A 14,989-nucleotide genomic window follows, 5' to 3' on the forward strand; every position below is an offset into this window, starting at 1 on the left:
ATAATGATCCGATAGCGAGGGATTCTGTGGAAAGACTGTTAGGTTATCAATTTCAATTCCATATGTCAGAACTAGATCGAGGGTATGGTTAAAACAGTGAGTGGGTTCATGTACACCCTGACTGAAGCCAATGGAGTCTAATAATGAGATAAACGCGGTAGCCATAAACATGAATGTTAAAATTGCCTACAATAATAACTTTATCTGATTTAAGAACTAGACTGGATAAAAACTCTGAGAATTCAGATACAAATTCAGAATATATATATATATATATATATATATATATATATATATATATATGTATCTAATAAGATAAAGTTTTCAGACTGTTCATCGGACTTCAGTAATTTCTTTTGCAACAAATTGTATCTAGTGGACTGAAAAAGCAAGTGATTATTTTATTCATGTAGGCTACCTAAAGTTTAATTTGTATTTGTTATATGAATAATTTATATCATAAAAATTGATACTTGGCACTGTATGACAATATGATATTGCCACACAAAAATATTGCTATACTATGCTGTATCAAGCCCCCACCCCACTGTTCACTTGTGAAATGTTCCAAACAGGTGTTTTTTGAACATTCCACAACTTACCCAGTCTTTAATTGCCCCTGTCCCGACTTTTTAATAATTAGGTCCAACTCTTAGCTGTGTGACTGAATAAAATCTTTATACTTCAAGTGCTCAGAAGACTTTGTGCTGAAACACCTAAGCATATTTTTCTTTTGCAATGTGTGCCAACATGTGAAATGTTAGTGCTTTGTCCTCCTTGACTTGAACATTTGGGATGGCCTACCTCTTCACATTTTTTTGAATCTGCTCTTTGGTTTTCTTCTTTTTTTTTACAAAGACAGTTAAAAATAAAAAATGAAGTTGTTCTGTGTCTTATTCTTCTGTGGGGAAAAAACAGATGGAGAAAAAATCTAACTAAAAGCAGTAATGGTCAGTGACCAATGTGTCTGTGTTTACACACACCTACATCGCAGAAGTGTTGTCACGGTTTCAGAAAAAGTGCCTGCAAGACAAGGACAGAGTGATGAGATCCACGGTGTTCATCTGAAAGTGAGTTCTGACTTCTTTCTAAATGTTTGTAGCAGGCCAAGTTTCCAAGCGTCCACCTCTTTTTAAAAAACTCTTCTCAAACAGGATAGAGAGGAGTACACTGAGCACCACACTACATAAGCATGTGTAACCCTCAGGCCTCCTGATATTCTGTTCTATTTGCCAGTCATCACCCTCCTGTGTCACTTGTGTCTCAGATTGCACTTCTGAATCTTGTATAGTATCAGTGGACCTAAATGCTTCTCTCCTGCTCCTCCCTCCCCTCTTGTCTCCACCAGGATGATGATGACAGGCTACAAGCGCCCACTTGAGGAAAAGGACCTGTGGTCTTTGAACTCTGAAGACCGCTCCCACAAAGTGGTTCCAAAACTGGTGCGCCGCTGGAACACAGAGTGCCAAAAAGTCAAAAGGTCAGAAGCTCAGTACAGCAGGGAACGACAACTGCAAGACAATATAATGTTGTCACTGTTATGCCGCCTCGCTGTTCTGTATTAAAGGTACGATTGCAGAATTGGCCTATCCACTCACTTGGACAAAATATCAACATTCAGTGACCGGGCGCTATGGCAGGTGTCACAGTACCCAAAAGTAACCAAAAGGGCCTAAACTACACATTGGAGGGATATATTAATCATTTTATTGTTGAGAAGGTCGATGAAGAGCTTAAATTACAAGCCAAAATTTACAGGTCCCAGTGTAAGCGTGATAAACCGCATCTCGTTGCCGTTGCCATCAAAGACAACAAGATAAAGGATCAGCATTGCTTCACTGAAGTTAAGGTTTTTGGCTCAGAATATGAGAAAAAGATAACGGCCTTTTTACCATCTTTACCAATAGTGGTCTCTCTGTTGTTGACTTACCTTAGAACAGATGTAGACATCCTTGTTAATCTTATTCACATTTAGTTGATGTTGTGGTCTACCGCACAACTTCATCCAAAGGAGACACTTTTCTCGGTTGAGATGTGGTTTAGGAAAGGGGGAAAAAAACACCCCGTCGCCCAGCCTTCAGATCTCAGAAAAAGCTCATAAAACCGAACGAAACTGACTTTTTGTAATGCATTACAATGGATGTCCAGGCAGAGAATGTCCCGAGTGTATTGGAATGGCTAGACGTACTGTGATTGGCTCATCGTGTTTGAGGGTGGGGCTTAGCCATAGGTCAATTGGGTGATAGAGTAGTCTCGTGTCACTCTGTGTGGGATTCCACTGCTTTGATTGCCATCATGTCAAATTTGAGAAAATACACTGAGCTTTGTAGACATTGTAACGGTTTTAGCCATGCCGTAAAATATTATTTAAATGGCCAGTTTTCATTGAATTTGCAGTTCCCCATGTGGTCCAGGGAATAGTGACAGTGATCGAGCAGACATTGGAGCCTCTGCTCTAAGCATCCTGGCCAAAACAGAATTTGAGTGTTGTTGGTTTCACTAAGCTAATCTGCATGCCATTAATGTGAGAGGCATTAGGTAAATATATCTAAATGATAGATGTTATCAGTTATTTTGAGATTTAATATGCCACTAAGGCTGCAGCTATCAATTATTTTAATAATGAAGAATTTTACCAATGAATCCATCAATTAATCCAGTAATCTGATAAGAAATACTTTTGCTTTATCAAAAGCAATAGTAAATATGCAAAAGAGAAAATAAGACAGGTCTCTTAAATAAATATCTAATCTGTTTACTTTTTAGATAAATCAACATTTTTATTGCTTAAATTGCAACAACAATTAGGCTCCGACTGCTATTTCAGAAAGCACACTCAACAAAGCCTGAACCTAATCCTGATCTCTGAGTTGACTGAGCCTGAGCTGGGAAACACTGAGTTTTTGGTTCCAGAACAGCTGATCAGAATTAGCTCAATCAACTCTGAGTATGTTCAGCCTGAGGGAGTCGCGTTCATGGTGAGCACCAAAAGCTATCATCAGTGGAGTGCAGATAACATAATTTTCAGTGGCAGAAAGTGGAGTGGAGCCACATATTTCATCTCAACCGAATCAGAGATTTTAATGACCACAAATGAAGACATGAAAAAATCTATTACAGCAGCTGCAGCTAAACACGTGAGGTGTGATGGGAAAAGATTGCAGTGTGTTAATGGATAATGTGAAGTGATGTTATGTAATGTGATGCATTAATGTGTCCAATATATAGAAAATATAGAAACATTTTTATACCTTAACAGTGTTCATATATTTTAATATAATCTGCTATATCCTCTTATTCATCTGTAATCTGATGGAGCCCAAAAGCACTTGACAGCAACTCAAACAAAAAAATACTGTACAGACTGGTAAAAATTTTGCTTATACTTTTGTCATTCTTGCAATATTAGGCTTAGGTTTATTGAATTGAATTGACTTCCTATTCACGTATCTCCTTTATTCAGATGGAGCTATGATGGAGATGTGAGTCCATATATGCTGCAGCCAATTACACCGCAGAATTTTTGAATATATGAAAATTATTCATAAATCATTGCATAATGTATCCGCATAGATTAATTTGTTATTAACACTGACAAACCTGCAGTTCTGTGGAATTCCTCTTTGATGATCCTTTCTGATTTATGCCCATGGAAAACCACAAAAAGTGGCAGAAGTCTTCTCAGAGCCAAAGACACTTTTCTTCTTGTGTTTAGTATCTCTGATCTTATAAAGAAAACTGCCGCTGCCGAAGAATCAAAGGGCAATGCATAAAATTTGCTCCAATGATAATGTAAATCCACAATGTTTAATATTTGATATATCTGGGTGGAACAGATTGTTAAGATGAATAATTAGTGTGAGGTAAAATCATATCTTTCATATAGACACTCCTCCGGGAACGATGAGACATCCAAAAGGGGTCTAATCACCACCTCCTAATGCAACAGTCCCTGAATAACGTCCACAACTTTTGTGGTGGTATTCAATATATTGCATCATGCTCTTATTTTTAAAGGTTGGTAACAGGAAGTAGTTCGAGTGGAAGCTCTGTATCTTGTGTTATCCGATGTGCAGAAGCTTGAACAATAATAATGTGGTTCAGCATTAATGCAGCTCGACGTTACATTCAATATCTGTTGCAGTAAATCCTTAACGCACAACACGACGACTTACTTCACAAAAGGACACGCCATGTTTCTCCTTCCTGCGACAAGCTCAGCGGGCGATCAGCCTCAGGCTTAGATGTAGCAAACCTGTGAGCCAGCAGGTTTGCCTCACAGAGTATGTTGCCATAGTAACAGACCAGTGGCGGATCTAGGATTTTTCTAAGTAAGGGGCCATCCAGGGGCCACATTTCTCACAGAGGGGCCAAGTATTTGTCCAACATGCATGCACACAGTCAAATTTATGATAAGGTATACATACATTTCACGTGTCACACCTTTTTCAAACACTTTAATTTAAAAAAGTGTAGACAGTAAAACTGGTTTTCAATTTTACATTTACACAGTCTCTGTACCAGGAGTCAATGAATGCCCTTTTCCGGTTTCCATGCTGCGTCTTGGGAAAGAGCTTAAGGACAGGCTGCACAGGACCCCCTGCTCTAGACTGGGAAATGTCTCGAGAGAAGCAAATTAAATAAAAGTTGAAGTTACTTAATTGTTAATGCCCCTTAACTTTCAACAACTGGAATTCAGAAACAGTAAATGATTGTTAATGAGTGCATAGTTTACTGAAATTTACAGAACATTTACAGAATGAAAACATGTGCATACCATCAGGTCCTACTGGAGCAGAATAACTCTTTGACTGCTGCAAAGGACCCTGTGCACTGCACTGGAAGATATCTGAAAGCAGCAAATGAAAAATTACATCAGCAAAACATAAGCCTACTCTCACAATGACATACACAAGCAGTAATTACCTTCCCAGATAGCTCCTTGCCATCAGATCCTACAGGAGTAGCACTGTTTGGTGACTCTGGTCGTCGACTGTTGGTAAACGTCACCTGCAACAATTTCACTCTGGTCGTTTTCAGAACCAGCCCCCCAAGTTTGTAGCTAAAACACAAATATGTGTCACAATCTCCAAGCTTGTATGCAGCTGAAACCATGTTGTCTAACTATCAGACCACAACTATTTAATTAAAAATTAGGAAAAAGACTTGAAACCTTGAAATATCAAGGTGAGCTCTGGTAGAGGTGAGGTGCAAGAATTCAAGTATTCGGGATACTGAAATTATCGTTCACTCAGCAGTGTCCAAAATTTTTCGCTAAACATATATGAAATTGTAAATCCTATTTATTTAATGTAATATTGGAATATTACAATTTCATGACTAAACACAACATGGGATTACACAATGTGCAAGTAGTCTGATCTACAGTGAGACAGAGATCCAGCTATAGATGAATGTCAAGGCAATGCCTACATTCATACAAACTTTGCTGTGGTCAAGTAAGGTGGATCTGCGCTTTGATACACTGTTCCTTTAATTTAGGATACATCCATTTACTGTTTTCACTATTTTTATTCACAATAGTCACAAACAAACAGAGGTCAAATATAGAGTGCCCACTAACGAAAATGTGGCGGAGATTCTCACAATAGCACTTTTACAATTACAATTACTAGTAAATTGGTACAAACAAGTGTGTTATGAGTTTTAACATTCAAGTTACCAGCAAATTGCTAAAGTTACTCCTCAAGCAGAAAATCTCCAAACATTTAGCGCCAAAGTTGGGATTTAACAGTATGACAATTACTTAACTTCTGTGCCATTTCATAACAATACCAGCCATATCATACATTACAGAGTTACTGTTGTTGCTGTGCCTAGATGATGTCTGACCTGGTGAAGAGGGATTGGAGCTGCCCTGCTCTTGACCGTGACCAGCCTCTGGTCAACCATCCTCTATCACACTCTCCCTGCTCATTTTCAGCAGCTGGTAGACAGGTTCTTTTGGCCAAAAACCGCTGAATACCCGTCTGAGACTGACCCTTTCTTTTCATACTCTGAATTGCTACCAAACATTATGGTTAATGTTAACACAAAAATGCAAATTACGAAGTAACGTACATTGATTAGCATTACATGTATTAGCGAAAGCTAATGCTAACTAATAGCTTACTGCTGCTTCTTAATTTAATGTTTGTCAGACTGAGTGACGGCAGCAATTAATGTTCTTTCAAACATTAATGACAACCATGGGGATTTGTGACTTACCAACAATCTCTACAAAACGTTGACTGCCATCGGGCGGTTCTCCGTGTCGTCTCCAGCCCACCTATCGCTGTGGTATCGTTGGAGTGTAAACCTGGGTTCTTTCAAATTATCGTCTTCTGTCAGATTTATTGACAGTGGACGTGCCTATTTTGCGCACTACTGCCACCAATTGTTGGGCACAGAATTGCACCAATAAGCTGATTGTCATTCTCGGACAAAACAACAGATGAGTGACAGGACAGGGGCACTTCAGGGGGCCAATTAGATTTCAGATGGGGCCAATGCCCCTGTGGCCCTGCCCTTAGAACCGCCACTGTAACTGACTCAGGGTTACGCTGAACTGGCTTTGTGAAACAGAAAAGTCAGAGTTTCCCTCATCTCAGGCTCAGCATACTCAGAGTTTTCACAAATCCTGCTTTCTGAAATAGGGCCCTGGTTCCATTCAGACCTGTGGCCCTTTTCTGCATGTCATCCCCCTCTTTCTCTCCCTCCCACCCATCCTGTCTGTCCTCAACTATTCTCACGAAGGCAAAAATGCCCCCAATTTTTTTTTAAATAAATAGTAGTCAGCATCAGTTAACAGCTAACTCAAAGCTGCAAAGCAAACAATGAAATTCGGGATCTCCTTACCCTCCAAGCAGAGGACAGGATTAGCTGCCATGTAACAGGGATGATAAACGATAGCTATTGCCATGTTTTGCCATAGTTTTTTTTTAATGGTGCTGCTGTCGTGTATGTTACATATCACGGTAGATGTTGACACTGTTGTGTTAAATGTCATACCCGTCATGCCTGTTTTGATTCTGCGATGCCGGCACACTGTCTAAAATCACACACTGTAGTGACATGATGCCGCTGTTGTTTGGTTCTGTGTAAACATTCAAAGAAGGCATAAAGAAGGTACTTCATAGCAGCTCTATAGCGCCACCTCTGTGTAAAAAGGGCTATTGTTGCTCTGGTAATACTAAAAACAATGCATAATAGTTGTGAACATCCAAACAATGTGTAAGGCAGGGGCTGAACCAATAGAAGACAGCAATGAAAACATGAAAAAAGGTGCCTAAACAGTGCCTGAACTGATACTTTTTTAAAAATAAAGCCCAAAATGAAAATCGATGGCATAGAACAGCTTTTTGTATTGCAAAGGCAATTTATTTTAAATATTAACTCATAACAGTTTTAAGTGTACTTAAATATAGAAATATGAATATATACAAAATGCTATTAACAAATTCACACGATAAATAAAACCTGAGCCTTTTCTAAAAGCAATCCAGACCCTGTAAAGGCTTGACTTGTGTTATGTATTTGCAGTAGAGCACTTAAAAGGAAGCACGGGACAGAGGATAACGTTTCATGTTACTTTACTGCAGATAGTATGTAACATACAACAACACTGCAAACTTTCTCCTCTCTCTTCTTTAGCATTATCTCAGCAGTTGCCTAGCGCCACCTATTGGCCTGGACAAGTATTAGCTTTCAGAACACAACATTTCCCCCTTTCTTAAAAAGGTTACTTCTTTCCTAACACAAAATGAGGAACCAGCAGAAGTTAAGGAAAACATCTTCTGTAGTTACAAACTGGATTTTACTTCACCAACAGTGAGGGAACTGTCTTTACCATTTTCTTTTTAGTCACTGTTACAATAACAGATTATATGTCCTTTTTTTATGTACATAGTCCTTGATCCAAGCTGGCTGTTTTCTGTTTCGCTGGCTCCTATACTGTACATTGTCACTTGTGGCAGGCCTCTGTTCCTCTGCAGGAAGAGTGAAGGTCTCCGGCAACACAGGCAAGTATGAAGCGTCCCAAGTCTTCCCATCAGTCAGTCTGTAGCTGTGAGGTCCTGTCTGCTGTGTCACATTCAGAGGTTCACTGAACTTGGACTTTCCTTTCTTGACATGCACTGGGTTTCTTCATGCGCACCAGTCTTCCTGGGTGCAGTTTTGCAGTCTTGGCATGTCTCTTGGCATCAGTGTATGTCTTCATGTGCTACTGTTTCTTTGCAACTCTGTGTGTCAGTGCTTGATCCTGAGCAGTTGTGAGCTTTGGCTGGATAGAGAGTTTGGTCCTCATTTTTCTTCCATACGTGAGCTGGAATGGTGATATTCCTGTGGTTGCATGTGGTGCAGCTCTGTAGACTCGAAGGAACTCAGTGACATGCGTTTTCCACGGAGCTTTCTCTCTTTGTGCAGTAAGGATGCATTCTTTTAACACCCCATTTCCCTTTGGATGGTAGATTGTAGTCCTGATGTGTTGGATATCTCGTTTCTCCAGGAAAGAGGAGGGTTCTTAGGATGTTAGCTTTGGACCATTGTCTGTCACCACAGCCATGGGGTTTCCTTTTTGGCTGAACACAGATCTCATGAAGCTTATCACTGTAGCAGTGGTGCACTGTGGAGCAAAACACAACTCTGGCCACTTTGAATAGTAGTCCACCATGGTAATAGCGAAAAGGGACTGGTGTCATGGTGCAGGGGCAGGTCTTGTTGTCTTGTCATTCAGCTGACAGGACACACAGGTAGCAATGACAGACTCTACCAGCACGTCCATCTTCGGCCACCAATACAAGTCTCTGAGTCTCTGTTTTGTACCTATTATGCCTTGGTGGCTCTCGTGTGCTAGGTGTATCATGTGGGAACGTAGCTTTACTGGCACCACTATTCTGTGAGTCCCTCTCAATATCAGTGAGTTGTACACTGACAGTTCGTTTCTCACCTGGTAGTAAGGTATCATGTCTGCCGGCAGGCTTTTGGATGATGCAGGCCACCCTTTAGTCATGTAGGTGCGCAGCTTCCTTAGCTCTGGGCAGAAAGAGCAGACATCTGTGAAGTCAGACATGGGAATGGCAGTTAAAAGGGTGGAAATGGCAGCCACAGTCTCTGGTTCCATGTCTGGGGAGCCATCCTCTTCGCATGGCAGTGGCAATCGTGAAAGGCAGTCTGCTGCGGGCAGTGAGGGGTCAAACATGGCAAGTGCTGGACGGTCAGTTTGACTTCATGGAAGCTGTTCTGTGAATCATTAGTCCATGTGAATGTAGTGTCATGCAGCACATTTCTCATTGGCTCCACAACGGTTGCATAGTTTTGTATGAACTTGGAGTGCCACGATGTCAGGCCCAGGAAGGACCTGAGGGACGCAGCATGGCTCGGTGTTGGAGCATCACAAATAGCTGCAATGTGATCATTATTTGGCAGCAGACCATCCTTACTTATGATGTGGCCCAGGTAAGTCAGCTTGTCCTGGTAGAATTTGCATTCTCTGTATTCAGGAGTAGGCCAGCTTCCTGTAGCCTGTAGAGAACAGTTTTCAGGCATGTCTCATGATCAGCATGGCAAGATGAGTAGACAATGATATCCTCAAGATTCGCTAGAACGCCAGGTAGGTCTTGCAGCACTATGGACATCATTTTCTGAAATGCAGCAGGCGCTGATGCTAGCCCATAGCACACTCGCTTGTACCTGAAGAGCCCTTCATGGGTAATGCAGAGGAACCTGATGGTAGGCATTTGCAAGGTCGATGGTTGAGAACATGGTTGCTCCTCTGAGTTCTGAAAAGAGCTCCTCCATGTGTGGAATGGGGTAGTGAGGGTCTGAGGTCTGTGCACATCCGTATTCTAGCTGAGTTCCTCCATTGAGTCACCGCAATTGGCGACACCCAGGGAGACGCGTCAATCTTCTCGATGATGTCAACATCCAGTAGACGCTTTAACTCTGCAGAAACAGCATCTCTGACAACGAAGGGCAACCTCCTCAATTTCTGCTGCACAGGCTTCACATCATCTCTCACTTTGACTTTATGCAAGTTTTTCACACAGCCCATAGGTGGAGGCTGAGCTGTAGTCGCAGGTGGAGGTGGTGTTATAGTTGCAGGAGGAGCTGGAGGTGTGGCAGGAGGAGTTGTAGCAGAAGGAGGAGGAGGCAGAGCTGTAGTTGCAGGTGGATGTGGAGCTGTGGTAGGGGAAGGTACTGTTAGCTAGTATCACCTTGTTTTCCACAATGACCATTTCCAGAGCCTCAATCAAGTCCAACCCCAGCAGCAGTGAACCTGACTCCACAATGTAGAAGGAGGCCGGGGCAGAACATCCATCATGAAATGCATGTGTATCCAGTCGGCCCAGCACTGGAATCCTCTGTCTTGAGTATGTCACCAAAGGAACATCTGTTTGGTTCAGCGGTATGTGTGTAGCAGGACATTTTGTGGAGTTTGCCACGTGCTTATCTGAGTCACATCTGTAGCATTTGCGTGTGTGTACACAGACTTTGCTTCAGCTTGTCTTTGGTTACCTGCACTGCTGGAGCGTTTCTGTTCCTTCTTTGACAGCGTAGTCATCCCCCTCACTGGCATTTCATAGCTCGAGAGCGCACTGGCATTGTGTGCGGCCGATTCCACTTGATTGGCAATCTGAATGGCCTTATCCAAAGTCAGTCAGTCAAATCAGTTTATCTTCCAGTAGCAAACGTTCACGTATGCGTCCACTGTACGTTTTTTCTACTATTTGATCTCATAGCATATCTTGCTCTGCATTTCCAAACTCACACAACGCAAGCATCTCACGGAGCGTGGAGACGTACTGTGCAATAGTTTCATCCTGCCTCTATGCCTGTTGGTGCAACTTATGTCTCTAGACAATGACATTTACCTTCTGCATGAAATGTGCTTGCAGAGCGGCCACAGCATGGTCATAAGTGGTACCTGTTTCAGTCAATGTGAAGAAAATCCTGTGTGCTTTGGTTCCGACACTGTGCAGCAGTACAGCTCGCTTTCGGGCATCGGGCCACTTGGTTCCTTCCCCATCGATCACAAGCAGGTAGTTTTCGAACATTTTCAGCCACGTTTCAAACGGCATTGTAGGTTCTCCTGGATATCGTAGGAAAGTGGGAAGCAAAGGAGTTGTAGCCACGGCTATCCTCGTCGCCAATTTTGTTATGTATTTGCAGTAGAGCGCTTAAAAGGAAGCGCAGGACAGAGGATAACGTTTCATGTTACAACAACAACACTGCAAACTTTCTCCTCTCCCTTCTTCTCTAGCAGTATCTCAACAGTTGCCTAGTGCCACCGAGCCCTGGACAAGTATTAGCTTTCAGAACACAACAACTTAAGTGCAGCTTAACTACACTGCACATTATTCACTCACTTAGCACAGACTCTGGGTGTGACAGTGAAATCATATTATGTCTAGTACACTGGCAGTGACTGTGGAGGGATTATCTTGTACATTTCATTGTGTTTTTTTTGTTTTGTTTTTTTTTTAGCCTGATTTATGTTTACTTAATCCATGTTTCTTTGGATACGCTGATGCTAGCTACTGTTGATATATATCTATGCTTATCTCATATTCCTGCAATGACCATTCAACATGCACCTCTGATATATTCTGGAAAAAATTCAATAAAAAAGACTTAAAAAAAAAAGATGATAGTACCAATCACAGTGAGTGAGACAGTATCTAAATCAACCAACACCACCATAATCATTGAATCATCCCTTTTTCCTTTCACTATGTAAAGTGAAGTCTGGAAAAAAGCATAAGCTTCAAACGTCACTTATAGATGTGCCAATAAATTGCACCTAAAGGAGCTACAGTCTGCTGACCTTTTCATGTTTTCCTTCCTGCTAAAACTGCACCTGCTACAGATGTGATGTACATGAAACCGTAGTATTTAGCTTTTCTCTGGCACATATAGGGATTGATCAGATGTTTTGGCAATCAGCTTCAGTCTGAAGTCTCAACTAACCTGTAATAGCCAACTAACCAACCAACCTGTAATAACTCATTATTTTCATTTATTTGTTTTTACAATTACAACGCTGTTTGGGAATCTCATCTTGGACTACAACTTTTAGAGGTGTACTGTCCAGAAAAAAAGATCCCACAAATAGAATATTTAATTAAAGCAGTCTACCTTTCCATTTTTTTTCCTCCACAGGACAGAGCAGAAAACTTTGTACTCCCCCAAGCGGGTCAGTCACAATGAGGGCAAAGAAGGCCGAGCTGTGGAAGAGTCTGAAATCTTGATTGTAAAAACCCCCCAGAACACAAGGGAGCCTTCCCTGTTGTGGGCACTGTGCCTAACCTTCGGACCCTACTTCCTCATCTCCTGCTTCTATAAGTTCATCCAGGACGTCCTCATGTTTGTTGGGCCTGAGATTCTTCGGTGAGAAACCTACGTTTTTCTCAATCAAATTAAAGATGTTTCTAATGCTCCTCTTTAACATGTAGTTTTGGGTATGTCATATGTTTTTTGTGTTCAAGTTGTCATTAGTCAATGGCAAACAGAATACATGGACTGGATCTATAAAAAGGACACTGCTGGTCTACAAAAGTAGAATCCGGGCATAAATCCTATAGTTGGCTCTTTACTTATTGAAGCGGGGTTGTATGGGGTGCTTACTCATAGATACTATGTTACATACAGTAGATGTCAGTCGGCACGGCCCTAGTTAGGAGAAGCAGGCTGGAGTCTGACATGGAGGCTAAGCAATGCATTGCTGAGGAGGAGTCAGCAACAAAATGTATTTTAGCCACCTAAAAAAGTCCCACCGAAAACAATCAATATCACTTCAAGTTTAGGCTATTTTTATAATATTTTCATTCCTTTACCTTTATGTTGGGCAGTGTTTTCTAACGGGAAAATTAAGCTATTATACCTCTCTCTTCAAAGCCAGACTCCATTGCCAAAACAGTGATTTAACATTGCAGAACACAAAAGCTGCTGGTCTACCGCTGCCTTTAACAGTTAGTTCTCTTGTCTTATTGTGAGACTTTGGTGTTTAAAAAGCAGGGTTCAGATTCACCAAAGTTACACAATAATACAAACTACCTAAAGGATTGAAGCAGCAGTAGACCAGCAGCTCCTGTGTTCAGTGTGCTAAAATTACTGTATTTGTCAATGGAGTCTGGTGGCTTTGATGAGAGCATAGATATGGAACTGAAACCGTTAACAGCTTCCCTGTCAGAAAGGACTGTCAGATGGAAGAGAAAAGCAGTGAAAATACTCTAAATATAGTGAACACCTAAACTGATAGTTATTTTTTTAGGTGTTTTAAATACGTTTTGTTGCTGACCCCTCCACAGCAGTACATTACTCAGCTTTCATGTCATACTCCAGCCTGCTTCTCCAAACCAGACCAGTTCCTTGTCTTGTGGTGCTGTGTGCCATGCCTCTGAAAAATGTTGGCACAGCAATGGTGAAATTGTTTCTCAGTGTAAATAATCAATGCAAGTTTTAAAACCTTGTCATTAAAAAGACTTTGGAGACAATCTGATGTAAGTTATATGTAGTTGATCAAGGCATTAGTAACCCATCTATTTTTGACTGAATCAAGTCTTGTTCAAGGCACTTTTTTGCCTGCTAACCGTCCTGTCTTGGAGTAAGATGTTTCTTTTCGTTCTTAAACTCTGCCTTCATGAACCTTACCATTGGTATTTACAACTTTGTCACATATCCAAGGGCCAATCTCTGCAGGTAAGCGGCAACATTTTCTCCTGGAGATTACAGAGACAAGGATAGTTGAGGTCTGACTGAACACACTATTAAGTTTGTTTTTTGTGAGTCTGGACACAGGAACTGGTGGTGACTTCTCTGTAGCATGTGTGACTTTTTGGGGAGACACAGACTTATTCCTCAGCCACACCTGGATTCCCTCTGTCTCTGAAAGAGGCAAAAGACCTTGTTTGGAATTAAGTTATTGTTGTTACTAAATACACAGACGTTAAGCATAGAATGGACTGTCCTATAATAAGCAATAATGTTTCCCTTGACTTGTGACAAAGCTGGAAATAATCTCTGAAAAAGTTCTAAAGATCAGATAAACAACAGGTTGTTAGTGGTTGTATTATGGCTTGGTGCAAACCAGTCCCTAATGTTGGCTTTCTTCACTTATCCCGTCAAGGCTGCTGATCCACTTTGTCAACAACTCCAGTGCTCCCTCCTGGCAGGGTTACTTCTACACTGCTCTGCTCTTCATATGTACCTCTGTGCAGTCGCTCATCCTGCAGAGGTACTTTCATGTCTGCTTTGTCACAGGCATGCGTCTGCGCACTGCCATCATCGGAGCTGTCTACAGGAAGGTACAGGCAAATCTACATGGTACTTGCAAGTCATTTTAGAAATTCTCCTCCCTGCTTATGGTAAAAACTAAAGAAATAAGACAAAGAAAGATGCAAAAGCACAGACTAAGTAACAAGCAATAAGGTGTATGAGTCCAGGTACTCTTCATTCCTCCCTAACATTCTTTAATTCATGGTTCAATAATTCTCCTGCTCAGTTGTGTGCATGCTTTTGATGTGAATCTACAGGCCTTGCTTATAAGCAACGCAGCACGCCGCACCTCCACAGTGGGCGAGATGGTGAACCTGATGTCAGTAGATGCTCAGCGCTTCATGGACCTCATTACTTACATCAACATGGTATGGTCCGCCCCTCTGCAGGTGGTGCTGGCCCTCTACTTTCTCTGGCAGGTGGGTTTACAAAATTGCTCTCACCTGCTACTCGCCCACATGTAGTTCATTTTTACCCGTGCCCGTACCTGTGAATTTAAATACAGTGGTGTGAAAAAGTGTTTGCCCCCTTCCTGATTTCTTACTTTTTTGCATGTTTTCCACACTTAAATGTTTCAGATCATCAAACAAATTTAAACATTAGTCAAAGATAACACAAGTAAACACAAAATGCAGTTTTTAAATGAAGGGTTTTATTAATGAGGAAGAAAAAAATCCAAAGCTACATGGCCCTGTGTGAAAAAGTGTTTGCCCCC

The 14,989-nt window shown here is 41.4% G+C and overlaps 1 protein-coding gene across 4 annotated transcripts in view; it reads left to right on the top strand.

Annotated features, from left to right (window-relative positions):
* The window catches only part of abcc1 (ATP-binding cassette, sub-family C (CFTR/MRP), member 1), a 105,234-nt gene that overhangs the window by 60,656 nt on the left and 29,589 nt on the right, over window positions 1-14,989 (top strand). For 3 of the 4 annotated variants that reach the window (XM_050070230.1, XM_050070229.1, XM_050070228.1), the window contains 4 exons: window positions 1,349-1,480; window positions 12,160-12,387; window positions 14,126-14,303; window positions 14,532-14,693. In XM_050070230.1, the coding sequence (XP_049926187.1) occupies window positions 1,349-1,480; window positions 12,160-12,387; window positions 14,126-14,303; window positions 14,532-14,693 (700 nt within the window). Of the gene's footprint in view, window positions 1-476; window positions 1,071-1,348; window positions 1,481-12,159; window positions 12,388-14,125; window positions 14,304-14,531; window positions 14,694-14,989 lie in introns of those variants that run through there. The other variant, XM_050070231.1, reaches the window with a different exon arrangement.

The sequence above is a fragment of the Epinephelus moara genome, chromosome 18 (assembly GCF_006386435.1).
Source record: "Epinephelus moara isolate mb chromosome 18, YSFRI_EMoa_1.0, whole genome shotgun sequence".
Classification (NCBI taxonomy): Eukaryota; Metazoa; Chordata; class Actinopteri; order Perciformes; family Serranidae; genus Epinephelus; species Epinephelus moara.